The sequence below is a fragment of the Tachysurus vachellii genome, chromosome 8, assembly GCF_030014155.1.
Source record: "Tachysurus vachellii isolate PV-2020 chromosome 8, HZAU_Pvac_v1, whole genome shotgun sequence".
In the NCBI taxonomy this organism is placed as follows: Eukaryota; Metazoa; Chordata; class Actinopteri; order Siluriformes; family Bagridae; genus Tachysurus; species Tachysurus vachellii.
In genome coordinates this window covers 28,688,499-28,712,146 of record NC_083467.1, presented here as the reverse complement: position 1 = coordinate 28,712,146, position 23,648 = coordinate 28,688,499, and the positions used below count along the sequence as shown (strand labels likewise).

Here is a 23,648-nt window from a genome sequence, read left to right as displayed (position 1 = left end):
GTTAGATTTCCCTGCTATGTGTATAGTCAGTGTTTTAGATTTAACAAACGAATCTGTCTGTATGTTGATCCAGCTAAAGCTAATACTTGTGTATATACAGTGTCACTCATTTAAAGGTAAGAAGTTTGACTTTGTTTATTTCTGATGCTGTGTGCAGTCGTGCTGATGTGACGTCACTCTGTAAACAGGGAAGGAGCTCAGATTTGAGAAGAAAACCCCACGTTCACTTCTCAGTTGTGGAGGCATGAAAGACATGATCCCATTTACTCTGTGGAGAAAGAAGGGTTCACTAAGTTGTGTTGAAATAGTAACAGTGACATCTGTAGTAAACAGTACAATGTTCTTTCTAATATCCTTTATTTACATTGTTTATGATCGATGATAGATTTTTACACATCTATATTTTATAAAAAATACAAATCATGATCAAGAATCGTTTGCAAGGTTAAAAGAAATCTAAATTTCTCTTTAGTTTGGATTTGTTTGGATGTATGTGAACACTCCACCTGTACTCAGGTCCACACCAAACACCTGAACCAGTGTGTGTGTGTAAAATCAGAGGTCTGGAGGTGACAGATTTGTACCTGTACGAGCACAGAGAACAACACACACCAACTGTTTTAGTGTCTCTGTGAAATCTAACATATAACTGAGTGTAAAGTACGACTAATATTGTCATGTTATTAACTGGTAGTGTACAGCTGTATAATTCTTTATTTTCTGTAATAAAATGCACTGTATCTGCAGTGTTGGTTGTAGAAACAGGTAATAGACAGTAGCATGCAGCGGCCTCTCCGGATTCAATACGGTGCTATTTATGTTTTTTTAAGTTTTTATTCACGGTTTTTAGCCCGACCATTGCTAATACATGGATGCCAGAGATAGCGGTGTTCATGTATACGACCACCAGGATCTAATGAAGTACAGAAATCGTGTAACAACTAACCTGCACGATGATGTACTGGATAGGCTACGTGACCTTGGCTTGCTGCGGAGAAACCAGGCCTCCATTCCTTGGTGTCACCTTATACCGGAGACCAGGAGAGGGGACGCCAAAAGCGGTGCGTGAGGAAGCGGAATCGCGGTAAGCAGGCGGCTGTCCGTGCTAGGCTAAAAACAAACCCTAGCCGGCCGGCTCTCCCGTCCATTCTACGAGCCAATGTTTGCTCCCTGGACAATAAACTGGACTACATCTGACTCGAACGCTCTACACAGCGAGAGATTAGAAACTGCTGCGTGTTTGTTTTCACAGAGACATGGCTCAGCGACAGAGTTCCGGACGGCGCCATTCAGCTGGACAGGCTAACTTCATTTAGAGCGGACAGAAATGCAGCTCTGTGTGGTAAGACTCACGTTGGTGATGTGTGTGTTTATATCAACATGGAATGGTGCAAGAACTCATCGTCAGTGGAGTTTGTGACTGTTAGATGCAGGCTATTTTATTTACCACGGGAATTTACTACTGTTTTCATTGTCGGAGTTTTCATTCCTCCTAGCGCTAATGCTAAAGAGGCGCTAAGTGAGCTATACGGAGCTATTAGTGATCTGCAGAATGTTCATCCCGATGGACTGTTTATCATCGGCGGAGATTTCAATCATGCAAATCTCAAGTCAGTGCTCCCTAAATTCCATCAACACGTGGAATTTGCTACGAGCGGTGAAAACACGCTGGATCTTGTTTATACAAACATTCCCGGCGCGTATCTTGCGGAGCCCCGCCCCCACCTCGGCTACTCAGACCACATCTCTGTTATGCTAATTCCAGCATACAGACCACTCATCAGACGCTCAAAACCGGTTCTGAAGCAGGTGAAAACCTGGCCAGTAGGGGCCACCTTTGCTCTTCAGGACTGCTTTGAGTGCACTGACTGGAATATCTTAAGGGAGGCTGCAACCAACGGTGACTCTGTCAACTTGGAGGAGTACACGTCAGCAGTGACCAGTTACATCGGCAAGTGCATTGATGACGTGACCGTCTCCAAGACCATCACCACACGCTCCAACCAGAAGCCGTGGATAACCATACAGGTGATCACAAACTACAAGACAGCTTCACCTGAGTTAACCCACAGAAGGCTGCTGGACCAGACAACATTCCTGACACAGTGCTCAGAGAATGTGCAGAACAGCTAGCGGATGTCTTTACGGACATCTTCAACATTTCCCTGAGCAGCACGGTTGTTCCTACGTGCGTCAAGACTACAGTGTCCTGCCTCAATGACTATCGTCCCGTCACACTCACACCCATAGTTATGAAGTGCTTCGAGAAGCTCGTCATGAGGCACATCAAGACCCAGTTACCACCCTCACTGGACCCCCTACAGTTCGCGTATCGTCCAACCCGCTCCACAGACGATGCCATTGCCACAGTCCTCCATTTAGACCTCACCCATCTGGACAATAAAGACACTTATGTACAAATGCTGTACATAGACTTTAGTTCAGCATTCAACACAATCATCCCTCAGCACCTGATTGGGAAGCTTAGCATGCTGGAACTAAACACCTCCCTCTGCAACTGGATCCTGGACTTTCTGACTGTGAGACCTCAGTCAGTCCGGATCGGGAACAGCATCTATCAGCACCACACTGAACACTGGAGCTCCTCAAGGCTGTGTGCTCAGTCCACTGCTGTTCACTCTGCTGACTCACGACTGTGCAGCAATGCACAGATCAAACCATATCATTAAGTTCACCGATGACACGACCGTGGTGGGTCTCATCAGCAAGAACAACGAGTCAGCATACAGAGAGGAGGTGCAACAGCAAACTACCTGGTGTAGAACCAACAACCTGTCTCTGAATGTTGATAAAACTAAAGAGATGGTTGTTGACTTCAGGAGAACACGGCGCGACCACTCTCCGCTGAACATCGATGGATCATCGGTAGAGATCGTCAAGAGCACCAAATTTCTTGGTGTTCATCTTGCAGAGAACCTCACCTGGTCACTCAACACCAGCTCCATCAGCAAGAAAGCCCAGCAGAGTCAGCAACAGCATTGTAGATGACCCCACACACCCCTCACACACACTCTTCACCCTCCTGCCGTCTGGAAAAAGGTACCGAAGCATTCGGGCCCTCACAACCAGACTGTGTAACAGTTTCTTCCCACAAGCCATCAGACTCCTTAATAACTGAACTGTACTGAGCACAACACACGCGCACACACATATGTATGGACTGCACAGACCTACACCACATACACACACTTCTAATATACATCTATCAACTTGTTTACATGCTGCTTACATTCATCAAACTGTTTACATGTTGTTTTGCACACTTTTTTACTTTTTTGCTCTTTGCACACACTGTATAATATTTCAGTTGTTGCTGTTTTTGCACAATCTTATACACTATCTCAGGGACCTGCTACTAAGAAACTGTGTTTATACGAGTATTACTGCACGCAATATTGTCTGAACTTACAGTATTTACATACAGTATTGACACTGGTCGGTGCTGTTTTTTGTATTTTGTGTATTGTCTTGTAACCTTTTGTCTGCACTGTCTTTTGTCCTGCACTATCTTGTATGTCTTGTCCTGCAGTGTCTTGTCTGTCTTGTCTTGCACTGTTTGCACCAGGTTGCACAGTTGCACTTTATGTGGCTAGGACTACTTACTAAGTCCTAGCTCTGTCTTTGTTTTATGTAGCACCCTGATCCTGGAGAAACGTTGTCTCATTTCACTGTGTACTGTAACAGCTCTAAATGGTTGAAATGACAATAAAAGCTTCTTGACTTGACTTGACTTGACTTGACTTATGTACATGACCTAATGGTCTTATAATAAATTGTAGCTGAGAGATTGTGGAGTGCAGAAAGACGTCCCTGCTACTGTAAATGTGCTGATGTGGTGTCCTGTCTTTTGATTTGTGTGTGTGACACAAACGCACTGACATTTGTGTTACATCTTCAACTTTAGCTGGATTATGGCTGTGTTTGTGTGTTTGTGATCAGTGTTCTGATATTTCATCATTTCTCTTCCAGTCTGTGTGAGTGTAAACTGACAGAGGAAAGCTGTAGAGTTCTGTCCTCAGTTATCAGCTCAAACTCCTCCAGTCTGAGAGAACTGGACCTGAGTGAGAATAAACTGCAGGATTCAGGAGTGAAGCTGCTCTCTGATGGACTGAAGAATCCACACTGTACACTGGAGATACTGAGGTATACACACACACACACAAGCACACACACAAGCACACACACAAGCACATGCACACACGCGCGCACACACACATGCACACACATGCACACACACACACATACAGACACACACACACTGTGTTTAAGCTGCTTTGTAAATGTATTTAGTGAAGGTGACTGATGGATAAACACTGAGAGTGAGATCCACATCCTGGGAGCAGCGACACTAAAAGCAGTTTGACTGAAGCTTTTTCTTATTAAAATTCACCTTAAGGAAGTCAGTAATTGTTGATGATAAATATTTGAGGTGATATTAAAATGATTGTGGATGTCACAGGTAACCAGTACAGTTCCTGTACAATAGGAGTGATTTGGTTACTAACTGTAATGTATAAAGGTTTTTTTGTGAAATACATAAGAGCGTTACATTAATCTAATCTACTTGGAATGATTGAATGTAGAAAATTTTTTTCTGTTTCTTCTTTACATTAAAATGGACAAATTCTTTCAGTGTTCCTCAAATGATAAAATGTGACTTTAGAGATACTATTGATGTGAGGAACAAAGCTGAGGTCAGAGTCGACTATTACACCCAGATTTCTAACCTGTGTCCTAGCTCATTTCTCAATAAGTATTTTTTTCTTTATCTCCTACAATTAATATCTCCATTTTATCCTGGTTTAACTGTAGAAAGTTCTGTGACATCCAGTCAGATATTTCATTCAAGCATGTAATCAGTTCTTTTAATTAGCTCTTGATTACACAATGACATTGATGTATAAACTTGTGTGTCATCTACATAACTATAAAACTGATTTCATGTGTTTGAATGAGTCAAACAAGAGACATGTAGAGGGAGACAAGCAAGGCTCCTAAAGTAGATCTTTATGGAACTCCAAATGAAATTTCATGTTGTCTTGATGAGTGACTTCACAATTGACCATAAAACTACACCAGGTTACGTATGTAACCTGGTTCCCTGAGAAGGGAATGAGACGCTGCCTCAGTGCTGACGCTATGGGAACGCTTCTTTGAGGAAGTTGTGTCTGAAGCTCTGTGTGCACACACGGCATTTTAATGGCTCGGAAAGGACACATGACGGAGTAATTACTCGCCAGTAAGTCCATATAAGGGCATCTACATCACACTGCTCCAGCTTCTATTTGTCAGAAGGAAGCGCAAACGGACACCCGGGGCGTGGCCAGCGACGCAGCATCTCGTTCCCTTCTCAGGGAACCGGGTTACATGCGTAACCTGGTGTAGTTCCCTTTCGAGGGAACTCGACGCTGCGTCAGTGCTGACACTATGGGAACGCCAATACCCACACCGCCACGCACCGGTCGACGACTGTGCCAGAGGCCTTGAAAGAGCACGAGCAAACTGAGAACAGCACATCACAGGCCCCGCAGTACCTGGGACCCTGGAGTGGGGTCCAAGTCCAGGTCGTAGAATCTGATAAAGGTGTGCGGAGAGGACCATCCTGCCGCAGCACAAATATCTTCAATGGGGACACCCCTGGCCAAGGCACTGGATGAGGCGATACCCCTAGTGGAGTGGGCCGTGATGCCGAAAGGTGAGGCATGACCACGCACCTCATAGGCCTGAATAATGGCCTCCACCACCCAGTGTGCCAGGCGCTGTTTGGAAACCGGATCACCCCTATTCCGGCCCCCAAAACAGACAAAAAGGGCGGAGGAGTTACGCCACGAGCTAGAGCGGTGGACGTAAGTCCTCAGGGCCCTTACCGGGCAAAGCAAATGCAGCCTCCCCTTTTCCGCCGACTCATGGGGCGGGGGACAGTAGGCCTGCAGGATAACCCGCCATCCTGGGCACCTTAGGGACATATCCCGGCCTGGGGTGCCGGATAGCCTTGGACATGCCGGGGGAAAATTCTAGGCAGGTGGGGACAATCGACAAAGCCTGCAAATCACCGACTCTCCTGAGAGAGGCCAAGGCTAGAAGCAGAGCCGAATTCAGGGTCAGAAACTTCTTGGAGGCTGACTCCATGGGCTCAAAGGGGGCTTCCAGCAGCCCCTCCAGGACCACAGAGAGGTCCCAAGAAGGAAGGCGTGGTCTAGAGGAAGGCCTCAGCCGCCTGACACCACGCAAAAAGCGAGAGACCAAAGGGTGCCTACCCAAGGAGGCCCCAAGGACAGGTTCGTGGTTCGCGGCGACCGCGGCCACGTACACCTTTAGAGTAGATGGGGACAGGCCCAGAGAAAAGCAAGACTGCAGGAACTCCAGCACTGTACCAACCGGGCAGTGAACTGGATCCTGAGAGTGCTCGTCACACCAGAGGCGAAAAAGCCTCCACTTCAGAACATACAGCTTCCTAGTGGAGGGAGCCCTAGCATTCAGCAGAGTCTCTGTCACCTCAGTTGAGAGGCCTGCGTCTAGGAGCTGGTCCCCCTCAGGGGCCAGACCCAAAGCTTCCACATCTCGGGGCGGGGCGTGAAGAATTGCCCCCTGCGCCTGAGAGAAGAGACTAGGTCCGTGAACCATACTCAAGAGGGCCAACGAGGGGCAACTAGGAGAAGGTTGACCTGGTTGTGGCGCACTCTGGCTAGGACTTGCAGGAGCAGAGCTACCGGGGGAAAGGCGTACAGACGGAGCCTCGGCCATGTCCATACCAGGGCATCCAGGCCCAACGGGGCCGGATGAGAGAGGGAGCACCACGGGACAGTGGGTCGACTCCTCTGAGGCGAACAAATCCACTTCCGCCCGGCCGAAAATCTGCCAGATTCGCTCCACCACGTGGGGGTGAAGCCGCCACTCCCTGGGCCTCAGCATCTGCCTCGACAGGAAGTCTGCCTCCCGATTTACACACCCTGGGATAAAAACCACTCAGCGAAAGAAACCTGGTCTCTGCCCAGAGCAGAATCTGCCGCGCCAACCTGAACAGGGGGCGTGAACGCAGACCGCCCTGATGGTTGATATAGGACACCACCGTGGTGCTGTCTGTCCACACCAGGACATGGCAGCCCTTGAGGTGTGGGAGAAAGTGTTTCAACGCTAGCCTAGCCGAATAGCTTTCACTGCTGCCAAGATGGAGGCCACCCGAGCGGGAGACAGATATGCCCGCATCGTGGTGGAATCCCAAACTATCCCCAGAAAGGTGGTTCTCTGAGAGGGAGCAAGCACACACTTTCCTGGGTTCAGCCTGAGGCCTAAGGACCTCATGTGGGCAAGCACAGCATCTTGATGACTGGCTGCCATAGCCTCTGACTGGGCCAGAATGAGCTAGTCATCAAGGTAATTCAGTACATGGATGCCTTGGAGACGCAACGATGCCAGGGCAGCATCCATGCACTTCATAAACGTACGGGGTGAAAGGGCTAGGCCAAAAGGAAGGACATGATACTGGTACGCTTCGCCCCCGAAAGCGAACCTGAGGAACTTCCTGTGTTCTGGCAGAATGCTTATGTCAAAATAAGCATCTTTGAGGTCGATCGTCACAAACCAGTCCTCGGATCTGATCTGGGACACGATCACCTTGAGCGTGAGCATCTTGAACTTGTAGGTCTTCAGAGTACAGTTCAGGGCCCGCAGGACCAAAATCAGACGCAGCCCCCCGTCCTTCTTGAGAACAACAAAATATCGGCTGTAAAAGCCGGAGTCCCGCTCTGGGAGGGGAACATGCTCTATGGTCCCTTTCTCCAGAAGCGAGCGGAGTTCCTCTTGGAGGAACACCGCCTGCTGCTCGCCCATGATCGAGGGCAACATGCCCTGGAAGCCCGGGGGACGGGAGGAAAACTTCAATTCAATTCAATTCAAGTTTATTTGTATAGCGCTTTTTACAATGGACATTGTCACAAAGCAGCTTTACAGAACATAAACATAAAACAAAAGATAAACATAAGGAGAAGTATAAAGAATTAATATAATAAAAATTCAAGATATATACAGTTCACAGTGTGTATGTATGTATGTATGTATGTGTGTATGTATGTATGTGTGTATGTGTATTTGTCCCCAATGAGCAAGTCTGAGGGCTCAGGCAACAGTGGCAAGGAAAAACTCCCTTAGATTGGTAAAGGAAGAAACCTTGAGAGGAACCAGACTCAAGGGGAACCTCATCCTCATATGGGTGACACTAGATGGTGTGGTTACAAATATACAAGTATCACAGAGTCCAACTGGAGCCGGTAGATCTGTAGATGTCTCAGGGTTCTCACAGAGTCAGCCTTGTCTCAGTGGAGGTCCAGAAATTTCAACGCACGGAAGACGATCATAGCATGGGTGTCTCAGCATGGGTAGAAAAAGAGAAGAGAAGAGCAGTGCAGAGGGATTAACATATCTGCTGTTCATAAGAATGTGCAAGTCTAGTGTGATAGTGCACAATATTTATGGGATGTATTATGTGTACGCCTGACTAAAGAGATGAGTTTTCAATCTACATTTAAACTGTGAAAGTGTGTCTGAGCCCCGAACACTATCAGGAAGACTATTCCAAAGTTTGGGAGCTAAATAAGAGAACGCTCTTCCGCCTTTAGTAGACTTAGATATTCTGGGGACTACCAGGAGTCCTGAGTTTTGTGATCTCAGAGAGCGTGAAGGATTGTAACGTGTTAGAAGACTAGTTAGATACATGGGAGCTAAACCATTAAGAGCCTTGTACGTAAGTAGCAGCAGTTTGTAATCAATTCTAAACTTAACAGGTAGCCAGTGTAGAGATGATAAAATTGGGGTTATATGGTCATACTTTCTTGTCCTAGTGAGAACTCTGGCCGCTGCATTTTGGACTAACTGTAGCCTATTTATTAAAGATGCAGGACAACCACCTAGTAATGCATTACAATAGTCCAGTCTAGAGGTCATGAAAGCGTGAACTAGCTTCTCAGCATCAGATACAGACAGGATGTTTCTCAGCTTGGCAATATTTCTGAGGTGGAAGAAGGCTGTTTTTGTGGTTTGGGCGACGTGATTTTCAAAAGACAAGTTACTGTCTAATATAACACCCAGGTCTTTCACTGTCGAGCTACTAGTAACAGTACATCCCTCTAAATGGAAATTAAGTTGTGAGAGTTTCTGTGTACTAGTTTTTGGGCCTATAAGTAGTGTTTCTGTCTTATCAGAGTTTAACAACAGAAAGTTACAGCTCATCCAGTCTTTTATCTCTCTAAGGCATTGAGTTAATTTCGACAATTTAGTTATTTCATCTGGTTTTGAGGAGATGTATAACTGTGTGTCGTCGGCATAGCAATGGAAGCTAATCCCATGTCTTCTAATAATGTTCCCTAATGGAAGCATGTATATCGAGAAAAGCAGAGGTCCTAGAACTGATCCTTGAGGGACCCCATAATTAACTGGTAATAAGCTGGAGGATTCACCATTTAATTCTACAAAATGGTATCGATCAGACAGGTAGGATCTAAACCAACTTAAAGCCTGTCCATGAATACCTGTGTAATTTTGTAAGCGATCTAGGAGAATGTTGTGATCTATAGTGTCGAATGCAGCACTAAGGTCAAGTAGAACTAATAGTGACATACAGTCTTTGTCCGAAGCTAAGAACAAGTCGTTTGTAACTTTAACAAGTGCAGTTTCTGTGCTATGATGGGGCCTGAAACCTGACTGAAACTCTTCGAGGATATTGTTCTCCTGTAAGAAGGAGCTCAGTTGAACAGACACAACCTTTTCTAGTATTTTAGACATAAACGGAAGGTGTGAAATCGGTCTGTAATTTGAAAGTCCATTAGGATCTAAATTAGGTTTCTTAATGAGTGGCCTAATAACTGCCAACTTGAAGGATTTAGGGACGTGACCTAAAGATAACGAGGAGTTAATAATATTAAGAAGAGGCTCACCGGCTTTATGTAACACTTCTTTCAGTAGTTTAGTTGGAATGGGGTCTAGTGAACAAGTTGTTGATTTAGCTGTAGTAATAAGTTTAACTAACTCTTCCTGACCTGTACTTGTAAAGCAATGTAGTTGTGTGTTTAGAACCTTAGGTGAGACCGGGATGCTAGTTGCTCTTATGTGTTGAGCGTCACCTATTTTATTCCTGATACTTTCGATTTTATCAGTGAAGAATCTCATAAAATCGTCACTACTGAACTGTGATGGAATTGTGTGTTCAGATTTTTGGTTTTTTGTTAGTCTAGCTACTGTGCTAAATAAAAACCTGGGATTGTTCTGGTTATTTTCTATGAGTTTGCTCAGGTGCTCAGCCCTGGCTGCTTTTAGAGCCTGTCTATAGCTGGACATACTTTCCTTATATGCAATTCTAAAAACCTCTAATTTAGTTTTTCTCCACTTTCGCTCGAGGTTACGGGTCTCTCTCTTGAGGGTGTGAGTATGACTATTATACCATGGTGCAAGCGTTTTATCTCTAACCTTCTGTAATCTGATTGGGGCAACAGTGTCTAGTGTGCTAGTGAATATAGCGCCTATGCTGTTAGTAATTTCATCTAGGTCGTCTGTGTTTAAGGGTGCAGTAAGAAGTCCAGACAGATCAGGCAGGTTATTTGTGAATCTGTCTTTAGTCGTCGGAATAATAGTTCTACCGAGACGATAACGTGGTGAAACGCAGTTAGCCTGTTCTACAGGTAGTGTGTACATTATGAGATAATGGTCTGTGATATCATCACTTTGAGGAATGATATCTATATCAGTGACATCTATTCTGTGTGATATTATTAAATCTAGTGTATGATTACGACGGTGAGTTGCTCTAGTGACGTTTTGTTTGAGCCCAAGTGAGTTTAGTAAGTCCATGAATGTGAGTCCTAGCGCATCATTTGTGTCGTCAACATGAATGTTAAAATCTCCTACAATTAATGCTTTATCAAAGCTAACCAGTAGGTCAGAAAGAAAATCTGTGAATTCTCTAAGAAAATCGGTGTAGGGCCCTGGTGGTCTATACACGGTCGCTAGCACAAGAGACATCAGGGATTTTTGTTTCGTGTGCGTGTGCGATAGTGTAACATTAAGGACAAGCACTTCAAAAGACTTAAATCTATACTGTGTTCTCTGGGTAACAGTAAGGCAATCGTTAAAGATAGTGGCGACACCACCTCCACGACCAGTCTGTCGAGGCTCGTGCTTATAGATATAACCTGATGGTGTAGACTCATTTAGACCGATGTAGTCATTTGGTTTAATCCAGGTTTCGGTGAGGCATAATGCAGTAAGGCTATTGTCTGAGATTATTTCATTTATGATAAGTGCTTTGGGTGTAAGTGATCTAATGTTCAGAAGCCCAAATTTTAGGAACTGTTTTTGTTTGTTTCTTTGGCATTTTTCTGGTCTAATTACAGTAAGATTATTTCGAGAACGTCTTACATAATTACTTTTTAATCTCACTGCTCGGGGAACAGACACAGTTTCTATGGGGAGAGGTATGTGTGCATTTGTATCGATGTGTTGAGGTGAAGGATGGCTATTGAAATTTAAATTTAAGGCGTAGTTTACCAGTCAGAAGGTGTGCAGCGCCCTGGAGATGTGGTCCGAGAGGATCTCCGCTCCAACTCTGCTGGGGTGCAGGCCGTCAGCGCGGAACAGCCTAGGACGCTCCCAGAAAACATTCCAGTTATCAATAAAGTGTAGATTCTGAGCCGGACACCATGACTGAAGCCATTCATTAAAAGCAAAAAGTCTACTAAACCTTTCAATTCCTCGCTGGTACGTTGGAAGTGGTCCGGACACGATGATCCTGGCCGTGGGCGCTGTGCTGCGAACCGTCTCCACCAGGGTCTTGAAGTCTCTCTTCAGGATCTCCGACTGCCTCAGGCTGGTGTCGTTCGAGCCGGCGTGAAGAACCACAGCTCCGGTGTTTCTGCTCACGACCCTAGGTACCTGTGCAGCGACATCAAGAACACGGGCACCAGGTAAGCAGTGAGTGCGAGCCTTACCTTTAGCCACAGTAGCACGGACGTGGCGGACGATGGAGTCTCCGATGATCACAGTGTCGCGGTCCGTCTCACGAAGGGGGGCGAAGCGGTTCCGGGTGGGGATCTCGAAGACCGGCGGTGGTGGAGGGGGAGAGGTCCTCGACCGGGGCCCGGCACGTGTCCTCCGCTGCTGCACCCAGGATCCGCGGTGCCCCGGCGCTGGAGTGAACTGCCCCTGGCCAGGCCACTTCCTGGGTGCGTTGGGCCTGGACAGAGAAACACACGGAGTAGAGGTGGAAGGAGTAGTGATTAAATGCCGGGAGTTTACCTGAGACCGGGGGGCTTCCAGCGCTGCTTTCCGCTCCCGCAGCTCGGCCTGCTTCACCTGTAGGTCGCGGATCTGCTTCTCCACAGCCTCCAGCTCCAGTTCCACCGAGTGCAGCTCGAACGTGTCCTCACCTGCACTCAAAGGCAGAGACGTAACCGACATGGTGTTATATAGTAAGAGCAACAGAGATAATTGATGTAAAAGGTGTACTAGCGGTACTCGGCTAACAGGCTAGTTATGCTAGCCGGCTAGAGGCGGACGCTGGGAAAACAAATAAATAGGATGTAACGATATCGAAATGTATATCGCGCGATTATTCTAGGTTTTAAGAAGTATTTGCAGGTGGGAGACTTAGAGTTAGTGTGTAGTGTGTACTAGCAGAAGCGGGCTAATAGGCTAGCGGTGCTAACCAGCTAGCAGCGGGCACTGGGAAAACAAATTAATAAAGATGTCAAAGGGTAAGGAGTTAGAGTTTAGCTCAAGATAAATCGCAATTGAGTAAAGATACTCAGCCAAGCAAACAAATGAAAGCGAGAGCTCCAAATCCGCTGCTGCTGCTGAAAACGCTGCTGCTGCTGAAAACGCTGCTGCTGCTGAAAACGCTGCTGCTGCTGAAAACGCTGCTGCTGCTGAAAACGCTGCTGGATCCTGGAAAACTGGATCCTGTACCCTCTTTCTACAGTGTCCAGGACCCACTGCAACACCCCTGGCAGAAGTTTAAACGCTGCCAGGCTGCCTGACAGAGGCGACAGCCTCGCGCAGACCTCCTGGGTGCCCTGAAACAGCGCACTGGCAGGTGCTAACCCAGGAAGATCCATACAAAAACGGGGAGCCGAGACAGGCCCCACTGCCCCCGAAACGACAAAGACGGCGGGGCAGGCAGTAGGGGGGGGCGTTCCTGAATAGGACACCCCCAGTAGCCCCCGCCCTCGGGCATCAGGACTCCTTTGTGGCTCGCCTGGCTGAAATAACTGACCTAAGGTCTCCTCTCCCCTGACGGGTCTGGGCCCGGGTACGCTGACCGGCCTCCCTAGTATTAGACGGGGGGGGCACGGGCCACTACGCTAACCTTTTTCACTGCCCTAAGCGAACTAGAAGGGGGCAGGGAGTGGCTAGATGAAGGCCCAGGCTGCTCGCCTCGGCGAGGGAGAAACTCCCTGAATGCTGCCAATTGGCGTTTCACCTCCTGGTGTCTGTCGACAACAGTATTCACTGCGTCGCCGAACAAACCCTGGGGTGACACCGGGGCATCAAGGAGAAAGGACTTATCCTTTTCCTTTATGCCAGTTAAATTGAGCCACAGGTGTCTCTCCATGGCAACTAGCACAGCCATTGAACGGCCTATGGAGCGGGCCGTCTTCTTCGTGGCACGGAGTGCAAGGTCAGTGGCCCGGCGGAGCTCAGATATCGCCTGAGGTCCCAATTCCTCCCCCCATCAAGCTCTGCCAGCAGGTCAGCCTGGTAGGCCTGCAAAACAGCCATGGTGTGCAGAGCCGCACCTGCCGCCGTATACCTTACCCACAAGGGCTGAGGTGGTCCTACAGTGCTTGGAGGGAAAGGCAGGTCTCCTCCATGTGGGCGATGTAGGTGAGAGATAGCCCGCGAGCGTCTCTTCAACCCTAGGCATCGCCCCATAGCCATGGCTGTCAAGCCCTATGATGGCTGAATAATCAGACATGGTCGGAGAAAAAACACGCGCCGCAAATGGATTCTTCCAGGACCGCAACACCTCAGCATGGAGGTCAGGAAAAAACGGCAGTCGCCTGCGTGCAGGTGGCCTGTGGCCTGAAGTCAGAAAGCGGTCGTCTAACTTAGAGCGGGCGACACTAACTTCCTCTTCAGGCCAATCCAAATTCAACCTACCCACTGCACGTGTCACCACTTCGAGGAGCTCCTCGAACGCGACTGATTGCTCTCTCTCGTTCGGCTTTACCGAGGGGGAAAGCACGTCCCCGCCCACATCGAGCTCCTCAGAGCCAGACGCGGAAAGCAGCATGCTCTCTTCCGGGTCGGGAGAAATCGCAGCGTGAGCTCCCGAAACCGAAACTGAGCGAACGGAGTCAGGGGAGAGGGCAAGAGAATGGGAAACACCCGTCTCTTGCTCCGCTTCCGCTAACTCGACCTGCGAACCCCATGATCGGAGCCGCCGCGCCGCCTCGGCGGACACAGGACCTGAACCACGAGGCGCAGCTGAAAATACAGCCAGGCGGGATCGAAGAGTGCGCAGAGGGAAATCCTCTCAATGCACGCAGCCGGCTCCCTCGAGAGCCGACCGCGCATGCTCCTCTCCCAAACACACAACACAAAGAGAATGCGAGTCGTCTCCCGTGATAAAGTGGGGGCACGGATGCATGCATTGCTTAAAGTGCTTAGACTGTAACATATTTATGTCCCTTGCCCTAGCTTTCCCTATTTTTTTTTCTCTCCCTGCACTTGACAGACAGTGACAAACGACACACATACACAGAGTGCTTCCTGAAGACAAAGAAAGCTGGAGCAGTGTGACGTAGATGCCCTTATATGGACTGACTGGCGAGTAATTACTCCATCACGTGTCCTTTCCGAGCCATTAAAATGGCGTGTGCACACAGAGCTTCAGACACAACTTCCTCAAAGAAGCATTCCCATAGCGTCAGCACTGACACAGCGTCGAGTTCCCTCGAAAGGGAACTGTCTAACACACAAGTTTGATGTGAACCAGTTTAGTACTGGTCCTGAGTTACCCAGTGTTCAAGTCTGTGTACAAGAATATCCTGGTCTACAGAATCAAAAGCTGCCCTCAGGTCAAGAAGAACAAGAATGGAAATGTGATCAGAACTGAAACTTAGTTACAGATCATTTAAAACCCTGAGCAAATGCTGCACAGCACAGAACATTTGTGTTTAGTGACATCTATAAAAGGTAAATCGGAGTTATTGTGACTTATTAATGTAACAGCAGCTGAAGACCAAAATCTGGAAACAGTTTACAGGAAAGGTGAATTAGGTGTGAATGTGGTGAAGGGAAAGAAAACGGTTGGAAGGAGAGAAAAAGAGATCTACACTGTACCCAGGTGATCATGAACACTGTAATGACCAGTCGGCAAAATCCATGTGAAGAAGTTTTAATGAAGAAAAGATAAGACAATCCAAAATCAGTGTGTAAAGGCAGGGTCAAGTCCATGAGGAGAACAAATCACATCCACAAATCTGAAGAAGCAATAATCCAAAGAGCAAAAACAGGGTCAATATTGATAATTATCAACATCAGAAACAAAGCTAATTCACACCATCTAGACATTGGTGGTTCTAGACCATTTCAACTCTGGGGGCCAAGCTGGGGCCAGTTGTATTGTTAGAGGGGCCAGTTACATTTAGACCTTATTGTTGTCGTATCATTTTCTGCACTGCACTGCAGGCATTAACAGGCAAAATACCATGTTTATAATCATTCAGCAATGTATTTGCATTTCAATTTTATTTTTTACATTTGAATTACATATTCAGTATCAGTCACAGTAACTGTATTCTACGATTTTTCTGGGTTTTTTGCAAAAAGATCAGCAAATTCATCTTTATATATACATATACATATATATGCATATATGTATATGTGTATATATATATATATATATATAAAGTATGTATACCCTTTTCATTTCAGCAAATAGTTTTCATTTACATAAATATTGAGAATTAAGTTTTAAGTGCACTTATTACTTCATCTGTCTATCTTAGTATTTTTCAGTTTTCCATTATTTGCTGATGAGAATGTATTTATATATTTATTTTACCACCCTCATTTTTACTCTTTGTCATGTTTTTTTGTTGTTATTACTACAATTATATACAAAGATATTTTGTTGGTATTACTATTACCTGAACAATCTGGCTCTGTCTCACTGTCTACCTTATCTTTTCTTTGGAAGAACGACATGATGTCCTTCTATCTCTTCATTTTGGTGAGAAGTATAGAGCAAATGCAATAGGGACCAAGAAGCTTATGAATTAATTTACTGAAAATAACTGACTTGCTAGGTAACTAACTCAGAACCATGAGTTTGTTGATCATATATTTTATCCCTTTTCAAACTGCCACAAACTGACAAATGGCCAGGTTCAGATTAGTACTTAAGTAAAGTTGGCCGCATGTTCACAGATTGGAGTTTCCCAAGTCAATAACTCCTGAGCTAAACGCTCTTATTACACAAATAACACCTCTTTTTTATTGTAGTAATGTAGAGAGGCAGCTACAACCCAATTTTCCTCAATATCAGCTTTACTCCACGTTGGACAAAATACACAATTATCTATTTGCAAACACCTAATAGACAGATTCCAAGGGACCGTCTGCAAAGTGCCATCCACCCATCCATCTTCTACCGCTTATCTGGGGCCGGGTCACGGGGGCAGCAGTCTGAGCAGGGACACCCAGACTTCCCTCTCCCCAGACACTTCCTCCAGCTCCTCCGGGGGAATACCGAGGTGTTCCCAGGCCAGCCGAGAGACATAGACCCTCCAGCGTGTCCTAGGTCTTCCCCGGGGCCTCCTCCCGGTTGGACATGCCCAGAACACCTCCCCAGGGAGGCGTCCAGGAGGCATCCGGAACAGAGCCACCTCAGCTGACTCCTCTCGATGTGGAGGAGCAGCGGCTCTACTCTGAGCTCCTCCCGAGTGATCGAGCTCCTCACCCTATCTCTAAGGGAGCGCCCAGCCACCCTGCGGAGGAAACTCATTTCGGTTGCCTGTATCCGGGATCTTGTCCTTTCGGTCATGACCCAAAGCTCATGACCATAGGTGAGGGTAGGAACGTAGATCGACTGGTAAATAGAGAGCTTCACCTTGCGGCTCAGCTCTTTCTTCACCACAACAGACCGGTATATCGACCGCATCAGTGCAGAAGATACACCGATCCGCCTGTCGATCTCCCGCTCCATCCTTCCATCACTCATGGACAAGACCCCAAGATACTTAAACTCCTCCACATGAGGCAGGAGCTTTCCACCAACCTGAAGGGGGCAAGCCACCCTTTTCCGGCTGAGAACCATGGCCTCGAACTTGGAGGTGCTGATTCTCATCCCCGCCGCTTCACACTCAGCTGCAAACCATCCCAGTGCACGCTGAAGGTCCTGATTTGAAGAAGCCAACAGGACAACATCATCTGCAGAAAGCAGAGACAAAATCCCGTGGTCCCCAAACCGGACTCCCTCCGGCCCCCGACTGCGCCTAGAAATCCTGTCCATATAAATAATGAACAGGACCAGTGACAAAGGGCAGCCCTGCTGGAGTCCAACATGCACCGGGAACAAGTCTGACTTACTGCCGGCAATGTGAACCAAACTCCTGCTCCGGTCATATAGGGACCGGACAGCCCTTAGCAGAGGGCCCTGGACCCCATACTCCCAGAGCACCCCCCACAGATCACCAGGAGGGACACAGACGAATGCCTTCTCCAGATCCACAAAGCACATGTGGACTGGTTGGGCAAACTCCCATGAACCCTCCAGCAACCTGGTGAGGGTATAGAGATGGTCCAGTGTTCCACGACCGGGACGAAACCCGCATTGTTCCTCCTGAATCCGTGGTTCGACTATCGGCCGAATTCTCCTCTCCAGTACCCTGGCATAGAATTTTGTGGAGTGTGATCCACTTGTAGTTGGAACACACCCTCCAGTCCCCCTTCTTAAACAGAGGGACCACCACCCCAGTCTGCCAGTCCAGAGGCACTGTCCCCAGCCGCCACGCGATGTTGCAGAGGCGTTTCAACCAAGACAGCCCCACAACATCCAGAGACTTGAGGTACTCAGGGCGGATCTCATCCACCCCCGTGCCTTGCCACTGAGGAGCTTCTCAACCCCCTCAGTGACCTCAGCTTGGGGGATCAACGAGTCCTCAACTGACCCCTCTGCCTCTGCTTCCTCAGTGGAAGACATGTCGGTGGGGTTGAGGAGATCCTCGAAGAACTTCCACCATCCGAGAATGTCCCCAGTCAAAGTCAGCAGATTCCCACTCCCACTGTAAACAGTGTGAGCAGGGCACTGCTTCCCCCTCCTGAGGCGCCGGACGGTTTGCCAGAATTTCTTCAAGGCCAACCGATAGTCCTTCTCCGTGGCCTCACCGAACTCCTCCCAGACCCGAGTTTTTGCCTCTGCAACCACCCGGGCTGAAGCTCGCTTGGCCCTCCGGTACCTATCAGCTGCCTCCGGAGTCCCCCAAGCCAACCAGGCTCGATAGGACTCCTTCTTCAGCTTGACGGCATCCCTTACTTCCGGGGTCCACCACCGGGTTCGGGGATTGCCGCGCCGCATCGACAATGGAGGTGGAGAACATGGTCCACTCAGACTCAATGTCTCCAACCTCCCTCGGAATCTGGTTGAAGCTCTGCCGGAGGTGGGAGTTGAAGATCTCTCTGACCGGAGACTCTGCAAAACGTTCCCAGCGGACCCTCACAGTACTGTACGTTTGGGTCTGCCAAGTCTGTCCAACTTCCTCCCCGGCCATTGGATCCAACTCACCACCAGGTGGTGATCAGTTGACAGCTCCGCCCCTCTCTTTACCCGAGTGTTCAAGACATACGGCCGGAGGTCAGATGAAACATCCACAAAGTTTATCATCGACTTCCGACCTAGGGTGTCCTGATGCCATTATGCTTGAACATGGTGTTTGTTATGGACAAACTGTGACTAGCACAGAAGTCCAATAACAGAACACCACTCGGGTTCCGGTTGGGGGGGCCATTCCTCCCAATCACGCCCCTCCAGGTGTCACTGTCGCTGCCCACGTGAGCATTGAAGTCCCCCAGTAGAACGACGGAGTCCCCAGTCGGAGCACTTTCCAGCACCCCTCCCAGAGACGCCAAGAAGGTCAGGTACTCTACACTGCCATTTGGCCTGTAAGCACAAATAACAGTGAGAGACCTCTCCCCGACCCGAAGGCGCAGGAAAACGACCCTCTCGTTCACCGGGGTGAACTCCAACACATGGCTGCTGAGCTGGGGGGCTATGAGCAAGCCCACACCAGCCCGCCGCCTCTCACCGCGGGCAACTCCAGAGTAGTAGAGAGCCCAGCCTCCCTCGAGGAGTTGGGTTCCAGAGCCCAAGCTGTGCACGGAGGCAAGCCCAACTATGTCTAATCGGTATCTCTCAACCTCCCGCACCAGCTCAGGCTCCCCCCCCCCTCCCCCCCTCAAGCGAGGTGACATTCCATGTCCCTAGAGCCAGATTCCGTGTCCAGCAGCCTTCGAATGCCACCCAATCCACATTGCACCAGCCCCTTACGGTTGGTGCAGATCACACATCACTGATGTGCTGATAGTTATACAACACTTATTTTGGGGAAATGTCTTTTTGTTTATTTTTTATGATTTTTCATTAAAAAAAATCAATAACTTCACTGTAATACAGTATTCGCTTTTCGTCTGCAAAATGCAAAACCCGAAAAGCAAATACAAAAAAAATCAATAACTTCACTGTAATACACTGTACTGTCACCAAACTCAGATCACACATCACTGATGTGCTGATAGTTATACAACACTTATTTTGGGGAAATGTCTTTTTGTTTATTTTTTATGATTTTTTCATTAAAAAAATCAATAACTTCACTGTAATACAGTATTCGCTTTTCGGGTTTTGCACTTTGCAGATTTGCAGTCCCTTGGAATCTGTCTCGGTCATCTGCACATAGAGACTTGTGTATTTTGTTTATTATTTAATAAAATAATTATTTATTTGATCTGTGTATTGAGGGTATTATGTGATGTGTCTCTGTGTGAAGGTTATTATAAAACACCACCAACAGTTTTACCGTCTCTGTGAAAATACTGAAAGATCTACATCACTTCTCACATCAGAACAAAGTACATTTATTTCCACAGTGTGTAGATCAGTGTACATTACACACACATTTAATAACATACTAATACTCTAGTCATACTAAAGCGTTGTACAGCATTTAAATAAAGATGTCGTGACAAACACCAGGTGGTGATCAGTTGACAGCTCCGCCCCTCTCTTTACCCGAGTGTTCAAGACATACGGCCGGAGGTCAGATGAAACATCCACAAAGTTTATCATCGACTTCCGACCTAGGGTGTCCTGATGCCATTATGCTTGAACATGGTGTTTGTTATGGACAAACTGTGACTAGCACAGAAGTCCAATAACAGAACACCACTCGGGTTCAGGTTGGGGGGGCCATTCCTCCCAATCACGCCCCTCCAGGTGTCACTGTCGCTGCCCACGTGAGCATTGAAGTCCCCCAGTAGAACGACGGAGTCCCCAGTCGGAGCACTTTCCAGCACCCCTCCCAGAGACACCAAGAAGGTCAGGTACCCTACACTGCCATTTGGCCTGTAAGCACAAATAACAGTGAGAGACCTCTCCCCGACCCGAAGGCGCAGGAAAACGACCCTCTCGTTCACCGGGGTGAACTCCAACACATGAACAAAGTACATTTATTTCCACAGTGTGTAGATCAGTGTACATTACACACACATTTAATAACATACTAATACTCTAGTCATACTAAAGCGTTGTACAGCATTTAAATAAAGATGTCATGACAAACAGAAGTAATTAATAAACCAGCTTTTATCCTCCAGAAACATCACACTGGTCTCTAAATAGCTCTAACAGTGTGCTCGAAATCTTCTGTCAGCTCAGGTGTTTCCCAAAAAAGAGTATTCCCTGTGTAAATACTTCTACACACAAACACACACACACACACAATACTACTCCTATTTACAGTGAGGACAATAAATTAATGTCTCTGGTGTTATCTGTCCTCATGGAGCTGCTACCATTTTATAGACCTGTTTCTGTTGTTCAACGGGAGCAAAAATATTCCTGAAAATGTTTGTAACACAAAGTAAAAGTGTGTACAATGTACACAGATCTACACACTGAACACACTGTAATGAAGCAGTAGTGAATTCACTATAAATCAAACACTTCATCATTTCTCTTCCAGGCTGTGTGAGTGTAATCTGACAGAGGAAAGCTGTAGAGTTCTGTCCTCAGTTCTCAGCTCAAACTCCTCCAGTCTGAGAGAACTGGACCTGAGTCATAATTTACTGCAGGATTCAGGAGTGAAGCTGCTCTCTGATGGACTGAAGGATCCAAACTGTACACTGGAGATACTGAGGTACACACACACACACACTCGCACTCACTCACAGACACACACATACACACAGTTTTAATAAACACTACAACATCCAGTTCTCCTCTGTGGTAACTGTAATTGTAGTGATCTGATATATTGTCATTGTTGTGTGTGTGAGATGGAGAGTAAATGTACTGTATATAAAGATTTTGTGTAGTTCATGTTTTCAATACTAAAACTGAGTGTGTTAAGTGTGAGAAGGTTTTCTTTCTTGCAGGATGTGGGACTGCAGTATTACAGATGAAGGTTGTGCTGCTCTGGCTTCAGCTCTGAGGTCAAACTCCTCATCACACCTGAGAGAACTGAATCTGTACAATAATAATCCAGGAGAATCAGGAGTGAAGCTGCTCTCTGATCTACTGAAGGATCCACACTGTAAACTGGAGACACTACGGTGAGTTACTGACTTACTGTCTCTTTACTGTATGATATTGAGTAATATTCACTGTGTGCTGTAAAATGTCACATCTAATGTGTGTATTTATGCTTCTGTTGTTCATAAGCAATGTGTTTAAATTTGTCTGTAATTCTGTCCTGTTGTGTTTTTCAGCATTAATACACTCACCAGGTCTATTGTATGACAGGAGTCTCTCCTCAGACCTTTTTTCCAGGATAAAGCAGTTATGGAGGTGAAGCGTTAGAACACGTCCCACATTTCCAGCAGTTTGGGAGCTGAATCATTCATATTCAGATGTAGAAGATCCATAACAATAACTGTGACTGATCACATCCTTTTATCCTCTCAGCTACAACTTCACACTTTAACATCTTTTACAATCCAAAGTCAAATCCTTCAGCATCTACACACAACACAGAGATATCATCACATCATCACACTGATTACACAAACACACATCCATGTGTTACAGATGTTTAGAGATTATTTTTACCTCTTTAATTGTATCTCAAATTTGTTTCTCCACAGATGATTGACTCACAGTTGTGATCTTGATTTATTTATTTTCCTTTAAAAGTGTCTTCTTTTCAAACCCTTTTCACCAAACACTTTTGTGTTTTGGGATTTTGTATTGCTGCTTTCCCAGTTAAATGGGAGATTGTCCCCAGACGCTGCTGCTGTTCCCTGACTAGCTTTCATGGAGGATGGGGAATTCAGAACAGTGCCATACTGCCAAATGTAAATTTTATAAGCTTGCAAATAAAAATTGTAAATATGTCAAAGAATTGTGTTTATTTTATCCTGACTGAAATATGGCAACTGTGGATTCAATGACAGTGTTACACTTAATTCTAAATATCTGTGTTTAATAAAGCTCAGTTTACTTGTTCAACCCACAAGAGACTGAATTATTTAATATCCATTTAAATGATATATTGTGCACAGATCTATTGACAGAAGGAACAGAAATCTGACCTGGATTAGGATTTGTTCTTCTGTTGTGATGGAAGTTTCCTCTAAAACCTTTGGTATATAGTAAATAGTATTAAAACATGCAAGTGTACATTTGAAAAGAATTTAACACCTAACAAAAGAACCTAAATAAAAAATACAAGGCTTCTGACCTGGATTAAAATGTGTTCTTTTCTTAATCCTTGGACAAAAACATCAAATATTGGTCATGAGAAGAAAATAGATATATCTCTGTGAAAAATAAAGGAGTTTAACCAGCACTAACAATAGGAGCAGCGATCGACATAAAAATACTCATTATTACTGTCTAATAGTCCGATCCGTTTGTGGTTATGTGAAAGGAGAAGGTCTCCACAGTCCTCATGACATAATGGAATTGCGGTTTAGTTTTTTAGGAACCTTCATGAACAATTAATGTTTTTTTGTATATGTGCATTTTTATTTACAGCGATTTATATAACTATACATTTTCTTTAAGAAAAAAAAACAAAAACAAAAAAAACAAAGCAATTTGCTATGTTAGATCCACATGTGAAATATTTAGATCAGCCAAGGAAACCTCTAAAATTGTATTTATTTATTTATTTATTTATTTATTTATTTATTTATATTTGTAAAATCTCTCTACATTCACAAAAAGTATTTTAAAATGACCAAATATATATAGATCTGTTTTACAACAATCAGCACTTCATACATGTCAGGTCTGGGAGCAAGAAGCACGATTTTCTGTAATCTACTCTTTTGTTTCATTTGTAACAAATCTGAAATCTACATATAATCTACATATAATACATATAAAAATAAATAAATAAATGAATAAATAATTATAT

General features: G+C 46.1%; 1 protein-coding gene across 3 annotated transcripts in view; it reads left to right on the top strand.

Annotated features, from left to right (window-relative positions):
* LOC132850494 (NACHT, LRR and PYD domains-containing protein 4E-like) overlaps positions 1–22,275 on the top strand; it is a 28,042-nt gene extending 5,767 nt beyond the window's left edge. The window contains exons 6-8 of one of the 3 annotated variants that reach the window (XM_060877125.1): positions 3,991–4,164; positions 21,252–21,425; positions 21,664–22,275. In XM_060877125.1, coding sequence (XP_060733108.1) covers positions 3,991–4,164; positions 21,252–21,425; positions 21,664–21,844 — 529 coding nt within the window. In that variant the 3' untranslated portion in view covers positions 21,845–22,275. Of the gene's footprint in view, positions 1–157; positions 424–3,990; positions 4,165–21,251; positions 21,426–21,663 lie in introns of those variants that run through there. The other 2 variants (XM_060877127.1, XM_060877128.1) reach the window with 2 other exon arrangements.
* The last annotated feature ends 1,373 nt before the right edge of the window (positions 22,276–23,648 follow it).